At 40.3% G+C, this 14,875-nt stretch overlaps 1 protein-coding gene across 1 annotated transcript; it reads left to right on the top strand.

Moving 5' to 3' along the window:
- Positions 1-8,343: 8,343 nt before the first annotated feature.
- Positions 8,344-9,189, top strand: LOC140790520 (agamous-like MADS-box protein AGL80). The gene is made up of 2 exons (XM_073140635.1): positions 8,344-8,658; positions 8,932-9,189. The coding sequence occupies exons 1-2, from the start codon at positions 8,344-8,346 to the stop codon at positions 9,187-9,189; spliced, it is 573 nt and encodes a 190-aa protein (XP_072996736.1).
- Positions 9,190-14,875: the final 5,686 nt, after the last annotated feature.

The following is a 14,875-nucleotide window of genomic DNA, read 5'->3' as shown; positions in this document are numbered from 1 at the left end:
ACATACAATTAATTGCTACTTGGACATGAATCATTTGACAAATAGTTGAAATTACTATCTATGATTATTATTGGATATGATTTGGAGTGAGAGTAAAATCTTGGTCTTAGAACCATTGAGTTAATTTATGGTCTATGATTGACATTCCTTGGACACTAATAATAATATCCAGACTAGATGCACATCCCCTTAATTTATGCTATCGCCATTGATCCAAACTTTATCCAAACTCCTATAAAATTGTGATAAGTTGGTATAACTTATTTTATTCCATAATAAATAAGGCACTAATCTAGACATTTATTTTAGGATCATTTCATATTTGGCCAATGACCCATATAAATTTTCTCTATTAAATCATCTAAATGAGCCATGATGATTGGCATTTTAAGTGTCTTAGATGAGATTGCCACACACAAGATGTACAATATTCTAGTACAACGATTTAGTCAAAAGACAAGTCTCCAATTCCAAGCACAATTCCAAGGCTTAGTTGATAGTGACCATTCAACTCAAGGGTTATTATCCTTATTTTTTTTTGAATGGTTGGCTATATTAGGCTGGCCTATCCTCCTGCGGGGATAACGGCCTCCTCCAAAACGAGGTTACATAAATCCACGGGGAGAGGGTCCGTCGGCTCCAACCGGACCGCCCCCAGACCCCGCTTACCACATTTGGCCGCCAAGTCGGCCACTTTATTCGCCTCTCGCCTTACATGACTCAGGCGACAACTTACAAAAGAGCTGAGTAATGTGATGCACTCAGTAACTAGACCCTAATTTCCCACGGGCAGCTGACTCTTTTCTGCATGATCCGGACTAACTGCAAAGAGTCGGATTCAACTTCCACCTTGGCGTAGCCTGCCGCAAGTCGCAGTCCCAACCGGAGGGCTTGCCCCTCGGTTCGTAGCGACGACTCACCCGCAGACGGTTCCCACGCTGCTGCAACCAGGGTACCGTCCGCAGCCCTTATTACAGCTCCTGCTCCTCCAAGACGATCCCTCCTGGAGAACGCACCGTCCACATTGACCTTGATCCACCCCTCCGCTGGGTGTGTCCACCTTGCCACCTACTGCCCTCTCCAGAGGGGCCTTGGCAGACCTTGCGTTGCATAGTCCTTAGCAAGTTGGATAGCTCGCCGGACTAGCATGTCAACATGCATCCCTGCGCCTCCAAAGACCCTAGCGTTACGCAGCTTCCAAAGCAACCACAGCGTGGACGCTATTTTTGCCTTGCAGTCCCGGTTTCCTTCCTGGTCAGCGTTCCATGACGTGGTGATCCAGTCTGCTGTCAGCGTGGATGGCCACTCGTCACCCCATCCTTGGTTTGTTGCCAGCGCTTGCCAGATTTCTTTCGCAACCCTGCACGTGAAGAAAAGGTGCTCTATACTCTCTCGATGAATCCCACACATGGCGCAGTTCTCGTCCGGGCCAACTCGCATCGCGTAGAGGCGCTCATGCGTCGTCAGCCTCCCCCATAGCAGCTTCCATGCAAATAGGCGAACTCTCGAGGCCACCCGCAGTCGCCAGAGTTCAGTCCATCCTACCCAACTGTCTTGACCCCTCGGGTTGATGAAGGCGTAGATGGATTTGGCCTTGGGTTCTCCAGCTCGCTCCGGCCACCAGATCCACCTATCCGGCCCGGTCTCCTCCGTCAGCTCCGTGGTGCCAATCTGGAAAGCCAGGTCCATTCCAGCTTCCCCCACCAGCCGGTCCGCCTGTCCCCTAGCCTCCGCGACGAGATCGCTGACAAGTAATTCTTCGTTCATCAACCTCGGGTGTATTTGCCGTGGCTGACGATTCCATGGTACCACAGTTAGCCAAGGTTCACTAGCCGCCTTGGTCGTTCTTCCGTTGCCTATCAGCTTGCGACACCCGCCTCGAATAGTGACCGCCGTGCTAACCAACGCTTGCCACACCCATGACGCCCTAGCTGGAACGCTAGGGCTCCAGGGGTTAAGTTCCCCGTACTTGGCTCTCAGTAGCTTCACCCACGGGCTTTCCTGCCAATTCAAGACTTTGAATACGAGTTTCCCGAGGAGCGCTGCCCTTACCTCCTTCAACTTTCTTATCGCCAAGCCCCCTTCGGCCTTCGAGCTCGTCACCGTGTTCCAGTTCTAGAGGTGGAGACCTCTGCCTGCCCCCGCCCTCCCATAGGAAGGACCGGGCTTTCTTTTCTATCGCCTGGAGGATAGTATCCGGCAGCCACGTGCATCCCAACCAGTACGTCGGGATAGCCATGATCGTGGCGTTTATCAGGGTTAGCTTTCCTGCAGTGGAGAGAACCCCACGTTTCCACCCGGCAAGTTTCCTGCCCACTCGGTCCACCAGCGCCTGATGTTCCCGGACTCTTACCCGGCGGTCCGAGATGAGCGCATCCAGGTAGGTAAACGGCATGGTCGCCGGTTGGATTCCCAGGCAGTTGCAGAGCAGCGTCTCCCTCTCCTTATCAATCCACCGGGGGCGAAGAAGCTGGGACTTCTCTAGGTTAACCTTTTGGTTGGTTAGCTTGGAGTAGTCCGCGAGACACTCTTGGATACTTAGCGCATTCGACTCAGTCGCTTGTACCGTGATGAGGAGGTCGTCGGCATACAACAGGTGAGTGAGCTGGGCCTCTCCTTCCCGGTATCCCGTCAACTGACTGCGCTCCACTCTATCGTTAATCAGGCTGGATAGGTTCTGAGATACCAAGATGAACAGGTACGGGGAGAGGGGGTCTCCTTGTCGGAGCCCTTTAAAAGGTTGAAGCCACTGTGTCGGGGTTCCATTGATAAGGAAGGCAAAAGCTGAGGAGGAGATACAAGCCTCTATCCACGCGCACCACCGAGACGGAAACCCCATTCTCTGGAGCGTCTCCATTACCGCCTCCCAGGAAACCCTATCATACGCCTTCTCCATATCTAACTTGAGCATCATGATCGGCGTCGAGGTCCTGTTGGTGGTCATCGAATGCACCACTTCTTGCGCTGCCAGGGTGTTGTCGGCTATGTTCCTTCCCGCCACGAAAGCCGCCTGCTCCGGTCCCACCAGCTTGGGGAGGAGGCTCTTAATCCGGTCAACCAGTAGCTTCACGATGATCTTGTAGCTGACGTTACACAACGATATTGACCGAAAGTCCTTCACTCTGGTAGGGTTTGCTGTCTTCGGAACCAGCGTGATGTAGGTTCTGCCCCATTGCGGCTCATGTTGGCTTGGGAGAAGAAATGATTGACGGCGTCACAAAGGCCTTCCCCGATCTCCTCCCATAGCTTGACGTACACCTTTGATGGAATGCCGTTAGGTCCTGGCGCTTTCCCCCTAGGCAGACTCCACAGCGCGCTTTTGATTTCCTCCCTAGAGATGGGCCTGACTAGCTGTTCGGCCTCCTCTTCCGAGATCCTCTCAACCTGTGGCCAAGACCGGCCGATGTCCATCTGCTCAGTGTACCCCCCCTCCCCCATAACTGGTTGTATGAGGTTCTGAAGGCTTCTGCCACCTCCGCCTCGCTACTGACCCACCTCCCGTCCTCACTGAAAATGCCGGTGATACGGTTGCGATGCTGGCGGATGGTAGCTGTGAGGTGGAAAAATTTAGTGTTCCTGTCGCCGTTTTGCACCCACTTAAGTCGCGCTCTTTGCAGCCATTTGATGTTTATTTGTCTGCTAAGCGCAGACTTGAGGTTATAGAGGCATCACAGGCGGCACAGCCCGGGCTCGTCCAGTCCCGCCTCCGCATCAATCTTCTCGAGATTCTCCAGCTCTTCTTTGACTTCCTTTAGTCTGGCTTCGATATCTCCCACCTTTTCCTTGTTCCACCTCCTCATGGCATTCCGCAGCAATCCCAGTTATGGGAGAAGAGCTGCATGGGGTCACCTCTCCTCTGGTTCCTCCAGACCTCGGCGACGATGGTCGCGCTGGTTTCGTACTCAAGCCAGTAGAGCTCGTACCGGAAGGGCTAAGCCTGATGAGGTCGCTCTGAGGGGAGGGATAGTAAGAGAGGCGCGTGGTCCGATGCAGAGCGATCGAGGTGCTTGACCTGGCTTGAAGGGTGCAGTCTGAGCCACCTGGAGTTTGCCAGCACCCGGTCTAACCGGACCCATATACGTCGGCTGCCTACCTGGTTATTGCACCAGGTGTATGGTAGTCCTGAGAACCCAAGATCACATAGACCTGCCGAGTCGACGAAGGTCGTGAAAGCCTGCGCCTTCGGACCCAACTCCACCATTCCGAAACTCTTTTTCTCGTTCGCATGGAGGTATGCATTGAAATCGCCAGCCACCACCCAAGGGCTGCCGATGCTAGAGAGCTGTAACAGTTCCTCTTATTATCCTTATTGAGAATAGCAAGGACTTATTTTGGCAACGAGGGACAAGAAGATCAAGTGCATATCCCTAATGGCAACACCCCAACCTCCTCTTTCTTGGATTTAGTGATCTCATCCCACCAAACCAGATTAAGCCTACAACCACTATTTAATTTCTCCTAGAAAAATTTGCAAGAAAGCTTAGTTACTCCATCAACCATAGCCAATAGAGTCTATAAGGAGGAAAGTAGGTGTACTGGCATGAAGTTGAGAACGAAGTTAGTGAGGACAACATGCCCTGCTTGTGAAAAAAATGTATGCTTCCATCCTGCTAACTTAGTTTTAACTCTTGTCAAGAAGTCATGCTTGTAGATTAACACTTGCTTAAGTGACTTAAATGGGAAATACCCTTTTGTCATATTGAGAATGTGTAGAAATGCTTTATGCTATTGAGAAGGGAGCTTGGAGGGGAAAAAAAACCTCAAACTTACAAAATCTATGCATGTATTAGTGACTTTTTCATACTACTTGAATAAACACATTATATCACAGCAAGGTACCTTACTAGCATTTTAAACAGATTCTGAGTCCGAGCCCAAGACAGCGGATCAGTTGAGTGCAGTTGAATTTATTTAATTTCATTTTACATCAACTATTAAGTTTATTGTAATTGTTTAGTTCTATATAAGGTTTAGTCTAGACCTATTTCTTATTTGCATTAGTTGGGTCTAAATCGAATTGCCTAGTTGATTCAATTTAGTCAATTAGCCTTTATAAATTCATGGATGGCAGCCCTACTTGAGTTATACACGAAATGATTTGGATCTATCCTTCCTGACCTATCTCCCTCGTCTCTCTTTGGCTAGCCGTCCCTATCTTTTGCATGATTTCATTTCTATCACCCCCATCGCCAACTAATCATAATACCTGGCTTCCACCTGCGTCACCACCTCCACTCTATCTAGTCATCCCATTTCCACCCTCGGCCTCACTACTACCACCTCGTGGCATCCCTCCCACTACATGCCTCAACTAGGCCTTATCAAAGCCCTCTATCAACCTCCAAGCTGCCGCTCCATCTCCTATCCACAACCACCACCTAATCGTCGCCAATCTCTTTGTTTGTCGACTAATTCTAGCACCTAGCCGCTCTCCACCTTGAATCAAACCTCTTGAAAACTGTAGCTAGGGTTGCCTCCACTCTAGATTGGCCACCCAACTTTTGGCATCTCCTCACACACAAGGGACGCATCCCAAACCCTAACTAGTCCAATCCAACCCAGAGCGCACCAATTAGCTTAGTCCATGACTTTTGCATGTTCGAGCCCTTTCCTTAGCCCAAACCCTAGCTTATCTCTAGCTAAGAGCCTAACCCACTTTGATACTAAATTTTAGCGATAGGTGCCACCCCCAAGGGCCTTTAATTAGCCTAAAGCTCTAGCCAATCCAGCCAAATCCGAGCTAGTCTAGCAAGTCAGATTATTCACCCATTTGACCTATAACCTAGCCAAAATCTCAAAACTTGTCCGTAGCCAACTTCCACAAAAATCCAGACCTATCCTCTAGTCAAGTAGCAAGCTCAGATTCACACCCAAAGGGTATGAGATACTCAAAAACTCTAGTCAATAAGATCTAGTCTAGCTAGCAAGACTAGGGCACCGTAGGTAGAGAGCCCATTTTCTCTTTCCCTTGTTTAATCTTTGTTCTTTTACCTAAGGTTGTATTGCAAATCAATAAACCATAAGTATGCTTCAAATGACTAATCATACAGTCATCCCAAATTTTAAAAAGCTGAATGTTATTTTTAAACACAACTTCTTTCATCAAGGAGGAAAAGATTTTGCGCACTAAAACTGAAACATTAATATGACAAAGGATCCCCTCCAGGGATACCCATGTTCCCTCTAAATCGTCTAATTTCGAACCATTTTTTCCTATACAATGTCAATTATAGAATTCTAGCTAAGATTTTTGTAAATACGATTAAGCCTATTTTGACCTCTTATAGTCTTATAGTATGCTGAAAATGTAACATAGATTTAAAGAAATTCTAACCAAGTATATGCCAATAATTCTTGTAAAAATCAATTTGAAAACACTCTAATCCTAGAGTTTTCTGTGTCGGCATAGACTAGAGGGCTTTCTTAACCTTTGCTAAATCAATGTACTTAACAAAATCATCATTGCAAGTAGTTCTTAAATAAAGAATCACAAGCCAATAATTCGAGGAAAGAGAAGATTTTTATTCTAAAAGAGCGAGAAGTCCTTCATAAGCTCTAAATTTTGTTGTAAAAAGGAAGCAAGAGAGACGAGTTTGAAAGTAATATTAAGGACCAAATGCGCCCAGTAATATCTTTATCCTCTAAATACTCAAACCAAAACCACTCAAAACTAAAAAGAGATCTAGAAATCTTGCCCTCATTACCAAGAGAAACAATGAAGGGAGCCTGATCAAAGGCAATGCAAGGAAAATAATTCACAACAAATTAAAAAAAATAAATTAGAAACTAAAGTTACCAAAAAAAAAGTGATCAAGTGGAACTAAAATCCTATCAACCCCATGTCAATTATTGCACTATGTATAAAGTAAAACAACGAAACTGAAATTAATCATAGTAGTTTTGGAATAACATTACACACAACATTAACTAAATACGTAGCTCTAAATAGAACTTCCCAAATTATCGTTTACATTAATTTGTAAATTAATAATAATATTATATATATATATATATGTCGGTGTCAAACTGGACACAAATAAGATGGCTTTCGCACACAACGCGTGGTAGCCATTTTCATTAATCCTTTCAATGACAAAAGTAAAATACTTTTGACACTAAATTAAATAATCAAATAGATAGAGTCACACTAATTTTGATGTTTTTAATTAAAAAAAATAATTTAAAATTATTTCTGAAACTATTAAATATTAGTCTTATTATAAAGATATCGATGAGAATTTTCTAACCATATAATTTTTATTAAAAAATAATAATATTAAGAGGACTTATTAAATAATTTAAAATATAATATATAAATATATATAAAAAGAAAGACGAGTCACAATGGGCCCTAAAAATAGAAAAGAGGAAAAAAAAAGATAGTGGCACTTTTAATATTTATTAAAAAAAATTCTCTATTAGCTAAAAAGAAAAGGGAATAAAAAAAGAAGATAGTAGCACTTTTAATATTTATTAAAAAAAATTCTCTATTAGTTATTGCCATAAAATTTTAGGTACAAGGGGAGTGCATCAATTAATGAGAAAATTGCAAGCCCAGCGAATACACTGCTAAGCGATTGGGTAATGTCACAAATCTTTGACCGAGATTTCTTACTACATTTAAGAGTTTAATGGTATACACCACACCACACCACACCACACCACACCACACCACACCACACCACACCACACCTCTCTCCCTCTCCCAAAAAACTTGTACAAAATATTGTACCAAATATATTCCCCACTGTTATTTATATTACATTTTCAGCTTTTTATGTTGATAAATTTGGGTTTTCTTTTCGTCCATTTTTCCCAAAAGATATAAGAAATGCTAAGCTTACTTATACTTTGACGAACTTTTATTAGAAAGATGGTCATGCATTCCAGCACTTAGTTTTTTTTTTCTTTTAATATGTCGCCCTCTTTATTGCAGCGTCTGTCTGCATAACATTTTCTAAACTAAAGCTTCAATAATTAAATGTCGTATGTTCTTAGATTCAGTTTACCATCTATAGATAACGACAAATGAATCCTAGTTTTAATTGAAATAAATTATGTCGAATCTAAGTGTTACATAATGTTGGATCCAAGTGTTACATAATAATAAAAAATATATATATTGTAGGCACAGAGGGCAACACAATATAGGTTTTGGTAATTAAAAATATAAAGAAAAAAAGTAAATCATACTACTTTTGTTTGTGTTGGGTGTAACTGGGTACATCTAGCAAAGCTCATTTTGCCAACTCACACTACTCTCTTCCCCTATAAATTTACCTTTGCCCAGTACCATCGTCTTCCCACAAGACATCAATCCCTTACAAATATAGGGCAATAGCCATGGCTCGGAAGAGAGTGAAGCTAGCGTGGATCATGAATGACTCCACTCGTCGCCAGACGTTGAAGAAGCGCAAGATGGGGCTAATGAAGAAGGTGCGGGAGATTAGCATTCTTTGCGGTGTTAAGGCGTGTGCGATTGTCTATGGCCCCAATGATCTCCAGCCAGAGGTCTGGCCAACTCCTCCCAATGCGACCAAGCGCATGATCATGCGCTTCAAGAGCAAGCCGGAGTTCGAGCAGACTCGCAAGATGATGAACCAAGAGACTTTCCTCCAGCAACGTGTGGCCAAGATGACTGAACAGTTGCATCGCCTGGTTTTTTTTAACTCACCTTCTTCGAAAGATTTATACTATTATATTTTGATATTTATATTTTAATTAATAGATTGATAGATATGATAAGAGGCATAAAGTTTTATTAATATTATTTATATTTATACTCAATTTGGGTGAGGAGAATAAGAGAGAAAAAAAAAATGCCAGGTTTAATCTATTTCCCTCCTATTATCTTTCTTTTTCTTTTCTTATTTTAGATCTGGATATTATGTTCGGTTTTAATACCATGGTAAAGCGATGCTCTTGTGACAGGCTAAAGATATCCGCGAGGCAGAGATTCGCGCGCTTGTTCTAGAGGGACTTGCCGGGAGAGGATTTGAGGGGGTTGGAGTGGAGGAGGCGATCGGCGTCATGTCATTGATCGACTCGAAGCTGAAGGAGATCGGGAAGAAGATAGAGGAGGAGAGGAAGAAGGTGGCTGAGCAGGAGAACTGGGTGATGGAGATGATGAGCCCATTGCCATTGCCAGAGGAAGGGCAGTCGGCAATGTACATGGATCCTAATAAATGATAAAGAGACTCTGTGTGTGAATCATGCACGTTGATTGTAAGGTGCATGGAGTTTGGAGAAAGTGGTCATTTCGTCATTTCCATTTACTGTTGTGTCTCATGTTATTATCTTCTGCTCCATCCAATGAGCATGAAGGTAGTTTCTTAAAATATTTACATCATGATCAGGATGATGATATAATTTCCATTGCTTGATAATATATGATGGTTTGAATAATAGTGTTTTTGTCTCTCTTTGTGACTACCATTAAGCTAATTTTCTAATATTTGGATATTTTTATGGATAATTAGCATAATAAAATTTAGCAAAGTGCATGCAGGAGAAGCCTCATGCTCATTATCAATTAAAAAAAAAATCACTATATCTATAAAGATACACTTGAATTCATAAAGATAAAAATAGGGGCATCACTAGATAACTAACACACACTAGCTCTGTGACCTCATAGTTAATTATTTTTAATTGCTAGTTGGACATGAATCATTTCACAAATAGTTGCCTTATTTCAACTTTACCCATTAGTTTTTTTTAATCTACAGTTATTAGTATCTATGATTAATGTTGGATATATATTGCGTTAATTCATGGTCTATGATTGACATTCCTTGGACACTAATTATAATATCCAGAAGTGCATCCCCTAAATTTATGCTATTGGCATTGATCCAAACTCTATCCAAGCTCCTATGCAATTGTGATAAATTGGTATAATTTTTCTACTCCATAGTAATAAGGCACTAATCTAGACTTTTATTCAGCATCATGCCATATTTGGCCCATGGCTCATATAATTTCCTTTATTGGATACACTCAAAAGTAGATTGAACATTCCTTTTCTTCTTCTTATTATTATTATTATTAACCAAGAGAGTTGTTCAAATTTCGCTTCAATTTATATTATCTGTAAAGCCTTTTAATATTTTAACTGAATTGATTTATAAAATACATTAACTTTTGTTTTTATTATTACACTGTACTGTAAGAATATTTATCGTTCAACCTTTGTATTTAACTTAAAATGCCTCAAAAACAACCAACTTAGTTGTATTAATAATGTCACTATATAGATAAGTTAAGATAACAATAGACGTAAAATAAATAAAAAACTAGAATTTTAAAGTCAAACGACAGATATTTTTAATTTTTTAAGTTCATAAGTAATGGTATGTTAGCTATTTTATTAATTGCTATTATGGCTGCTCTCCAACTCAAATCCTTCATAAAAAAATCGACAACAGTGTGGCCCCCTGAAAAGATTTTATATTGTCAACTTTTTTTGTGCCTACTGCATTGTGAGCTAGCAGGCATATCAATCTCCTTGGTTCTTTCAAGATGGAATAGATAAAGCCCTCGTGTCGGCTATATATTATATTTTTATTGTGATAATAATTAAAAAAAACAAAGTGTAGATTGTTCCATATTGATTGGTTTTTAAGTGTTTAAAATAAATTATAAAGGAAAAGAAAAGAACCCTAATGTCGTCAATGATAGATTCAGTGAACAGCTAGAAGGAGTGGAACATTGATAATAGTATATAGAATTTCATATCCTTTACTATCAGCAAGTTTTACATCGAGATACTCTTCATCGTAGGTTGTGCATCCTTGACACATCGATCGCCACTAATGTCAACCCATATTTACCACAACGATAACCTGCAATAATAGGCTTCCCATTAGACTGCCTGGCCACAAAGCCTACCCTGTCTGGCTGAGAAGGCCTAGTTAGAACCTAACTCATGCTATGTTTTACCTAGCCCGAATGTGAAACTCTCAACCAATGGATGGTAGGGTTAGTTGTGATGGGCTTTGTGGACCTCAAGGGAATTTTATATTATGATTCAAGAGATAATGCATAGGTGACCTCCATAGATAGAGATCACTAATACTTAGCGGTGATCATTTAGTCTAAGGGCTATTATCCTTATTGAGAATGGCAAAGACCTTCTTGGCAACGAGTGATAGATGAACGATATGCATATCCTTAATGGCACGACCCCCATGGATTTAGTGACCTTGTTCTAAACAATCAAATTAAGCCCATGACTACTATTTGAATTCTCCCATAAAAACTTGTGAGAAAGCTTAGCTACTCAATCAACCACAATTAATGACTTCAAGAGGATGAAAGCAAGTGAACTAATATAAACTTCATAATCAAGTTGATAAGGGTAATACACGTCACTTCTGAAAGCGAGTTATGATTTCAACCCGTTCGAGAGAAGGAAAACCTTCCCTATCTTTCATATAGCTTTCATGTCTGCCATTACAATCACTGGATATTGTCTGTGCCACCACCTCCATCTTTTTACTGAGTCATCGCATCTACACCCTTGACCTCAGCACCACTCCTCAATCTCCACACTCTTAGCCAAGCGTCGACTGAAGCCCTTTATTAGCCTACAAGTTGTTCCTCTATCTCCTAACTATAGCTACCTGCCAACTATCGCTAGTCTTTTCCAATTCCCCGACTGATTCCAGCACCTATTGGCCCTCCACCTTGAATCGAACCAATTAGAAAACCTAGCAAGGATTGCCTCCACTATAGGATAGCCACCCAAACCCTAGCACATCCTCACACACAAGAGACACATCGCAAACCCAAACTGTTACTAAACCCTAACCCCAACTCTTTCCTTAGTTGAAACCATAGTATATCTCTAGTTAAGATCCTAACCCACTTCCATACCAAAATTTATCCTCACATGCCGCACTAAAGGCCTAAAGAAACTCAAAGATTTAGCCAATCCAGCCAAATCCAGACTATTCCAACCACTCTAGAGCTTTTACCTATTTAATCTATCTTCTATCCAAATTCTCGAACAATCCCTATAGTCAACATTTACTAAGACTCAAACTCATCCTCTAATAAAATGGTAGGCCCAGATTCGCACCTAAAGAACATGAGACATCGAAAAGCTCTAGCTGACCGAATAAGTCTAGCCAACTAACCTCATACTTTTTGGAGAACCCTAATATAGAGTTGTACCACAGATCAATAAACCATTTTCACACTTCAAATGACTAATCACACTTTAGTCATCCCTAATTTTAAAAGGTTGAATGTCATTTTGAAGCACAATTATTTTATCAAGGAGAAAAAGATTTTAGACACTAAAATGAAAAGGTACATAGACAAGGAATCCCCTTCGTGGATACATGTGTTTCCTCTAAACTAGTTTGATTCAGAACCATTAATCAACAAGGAAAAATGAGAAAAAAAATGCAAGAATGAATCCACTTGGCATAATCAATAAGAAAACCGAGATGACACGTTGTCTCAATGGCAGACTCTCAATTTGAACAATTATAGGCTTTCTCCAAGTCCACCTTAAGCATACTATTATAACTTTGATACCAAGAGAATAAATAGAGTGGACAATTTCTTTACCGAGAGCAATATTATCATGATTGTACCTACTAGCAATAAAAATTGTCTACTCAAGTTGGACTAAGGAGGTTAGAATAGGTTTAATCATATTTGCAAGAATTTTAGCCAGAATTCTATAATTGACATTATAGAAAGAAATAGTTATATAGTCTACAACCTTGGGTAAGCCTCCTTGGGGATAAGGGTAACATAAGTACAACCCCAAGTTCAAGAAAGAGAAGTAGTATGCTAAAAATGTAACATAAATTTAAACAAATCATCACCAAGAATTTCTTGATAATTCATACAAAAATCAACCTAAAATTTAGCCAGCACTAAGTCTTTCCATATCAACATAGACCAAAGAACTTTCTTACCCTCTACTAAATCAATGTCCTTGATAAAAATCATCATTGTAAATAATTCTTAAACAAGGAATCACATGTCAATCATTTAAAGAAACAGATTCTGGAACATCCATACTCCAAAGATCCTTATAAAAGTCAAAACCTTCAGAATCAATGTACTAACTACCATTAATCATCGCACTATCTTGCTTGGTGCTAGAGGTAATGTCATTTTTTTCCACAGATTTAGTAATTAAATGGAAGCATAATTCTTATCCTTAGTCAACCAACTAATCCTAGACTTGCTTCGCTATTTGAGACTGATTTGTCTATGCAAAGCCACACTTATGATTTAATAATGAAAGTTCTTTGGCCTCTAGGGCATAAATAGAAATTTTGGTATATTCCGAAAGAGTAGGGAGTCTTTATTAAGCTCTAAAATTTATTGAAAAATAGAAGTATAAGAGATAGTGTTTGAAGGTAAAGGTAAAGACCAAACATTTAGATACTCAAACCAAAGACACTCAAACCTAAAAAGGGATCTTGAAATCTTGTGTTCATTACCAAGGGAAACAACCGGGGGAGCACAATCAAAGGCCATACAAAGAAGATGATTCACAACGACTTTAGAGAAAGAGAAAAGAAATTATAATTTTAAAAAAAGATATCAAGTCGGACCAAATCTTATCAACCCCATGACAATTATTGCACCACATATAAGGGAACCTAACAAACTGAAATCATTCACATCAATTTTAGAAATAAAGTTACGCAGAGTATTGGCCGAATAGGTAGCTCTAAAGGGGGATCTCCTAATTTATCATTTAAATTAATAATATATTTAAAATCACTAACCGCACACCAATGTAAGTATGGTGGCTCTCTATAGAAACTTGGGGTAGCTTAACCAAGCTTTCTTTTGGAGGAAGACTTCTTCCCATGAGACTTCGATAAGCCTTTGACCTCAACAATAAGAGGAGGCACGTACAACTTTCTTTGACGAAGGAAAGTTGCCAAAGGTCCCGACTCCAGATCTTACTCGGGGGACCATCCAGAATGTCAATGTCAACTCCTAGGCATTACTAGTGAGGTGACCTATGAACAAATGTTGTATGAGTTATAGATGAGGAGAAGTGAGGAAGATAAAGAGAAACTAGTGGAGGCAGGGCGAAAGTAGGAGAATCTTCTATCCATGGATGTGGTTTTTAGGAAATTTTGATGCGCATCTTGGTTAAAATTTGATTGTATAATTTGCATAGAAAATGCATACATATTGCGTAGGCGATATGTATAAATTATATAGGTGATGCGTGACGTTTTTTTATTTCTTGGTAAAAAGCAAACGATTAGATTTTGCTGCTTACCTTGACTAAAATTTATGCCCATATTTTGTATATTCTTTGAAAATACTTTACATAGGTGATGTGCATAATTTTTTACTATGTTTACTAATATGATTGTTAGATAATGCGTAAGACTTTTACACTAATTTTGAGCAAGATTGACAATAGTTGTCAAAAACGTTGTCAAAATGATATACAAACATTGACAACAGTTACGTGGGTGATATATATATTTTGAGCAAGATAAAATAGTCATCAAAATATTAACTTAATTCAGAATACTTCAATTACTAAAAAACAAAATGAGGGAGATGAATAATGAATAAGATGAGAGAGATATTGAATGAAGTAACTACTTTCTAGGATTGCCAAATGAGACTATTTTAGAGGAGAAAGAGTATTTAAATTGTTATTGATGAAAATACAAGATCGAAGAAGAATGAGAGAAAGAAAATGACAGAAGAATAAGAGGAAAAAGATAGTAGGTAATTAGGAAATCACGCTAAGGAGAAGGACACAAAAGTCTTTTTTAATTTGTTAAGCCTAAATTAGTAAATAAGGTAATGAGGTAATTTGGCGAGTATTAGTTCTGCTGTTTTAGGATATAGTAATCTTTTTGGGGTTTGT

This window comes from Typha latifolia, chromosome 6, assembly GCF_019914945.1.
Source record: "Typha latifolia isolate L0001 chromosome 6, TyphaL0001v2, whole genome shotgun sequence".
Taxonomy (NCBI): domain Eukaryota; kingdom Viridiplantae; phylum Streptophyta; class Magnoliopsida; order Poales; family Typhaceae; genus Typha; species Typha latifolia.
Note: the sequence above shows the minus strand (reverse complement) of the source record. Positions and strands in the feature narration are given on the sequence as shown.

Bases quoted from the DNA above. Each gene is read 5' to 3' on its own strand.
- LOC140790520 (XM_073140635.1), top strand. From the start codon at position 8,344: ATGGCTCGGAAGAGAGTGAAGCTAGCGTGGATCATGAATGACTCCACT. The intron at 8,659-8,931 runs GTTTTTTTTAAC...CTCTTGTGACAG, and splicing joins CTGAACAGTTGCATCGCCTG to GCTAAAGATATCCGCGAGGC.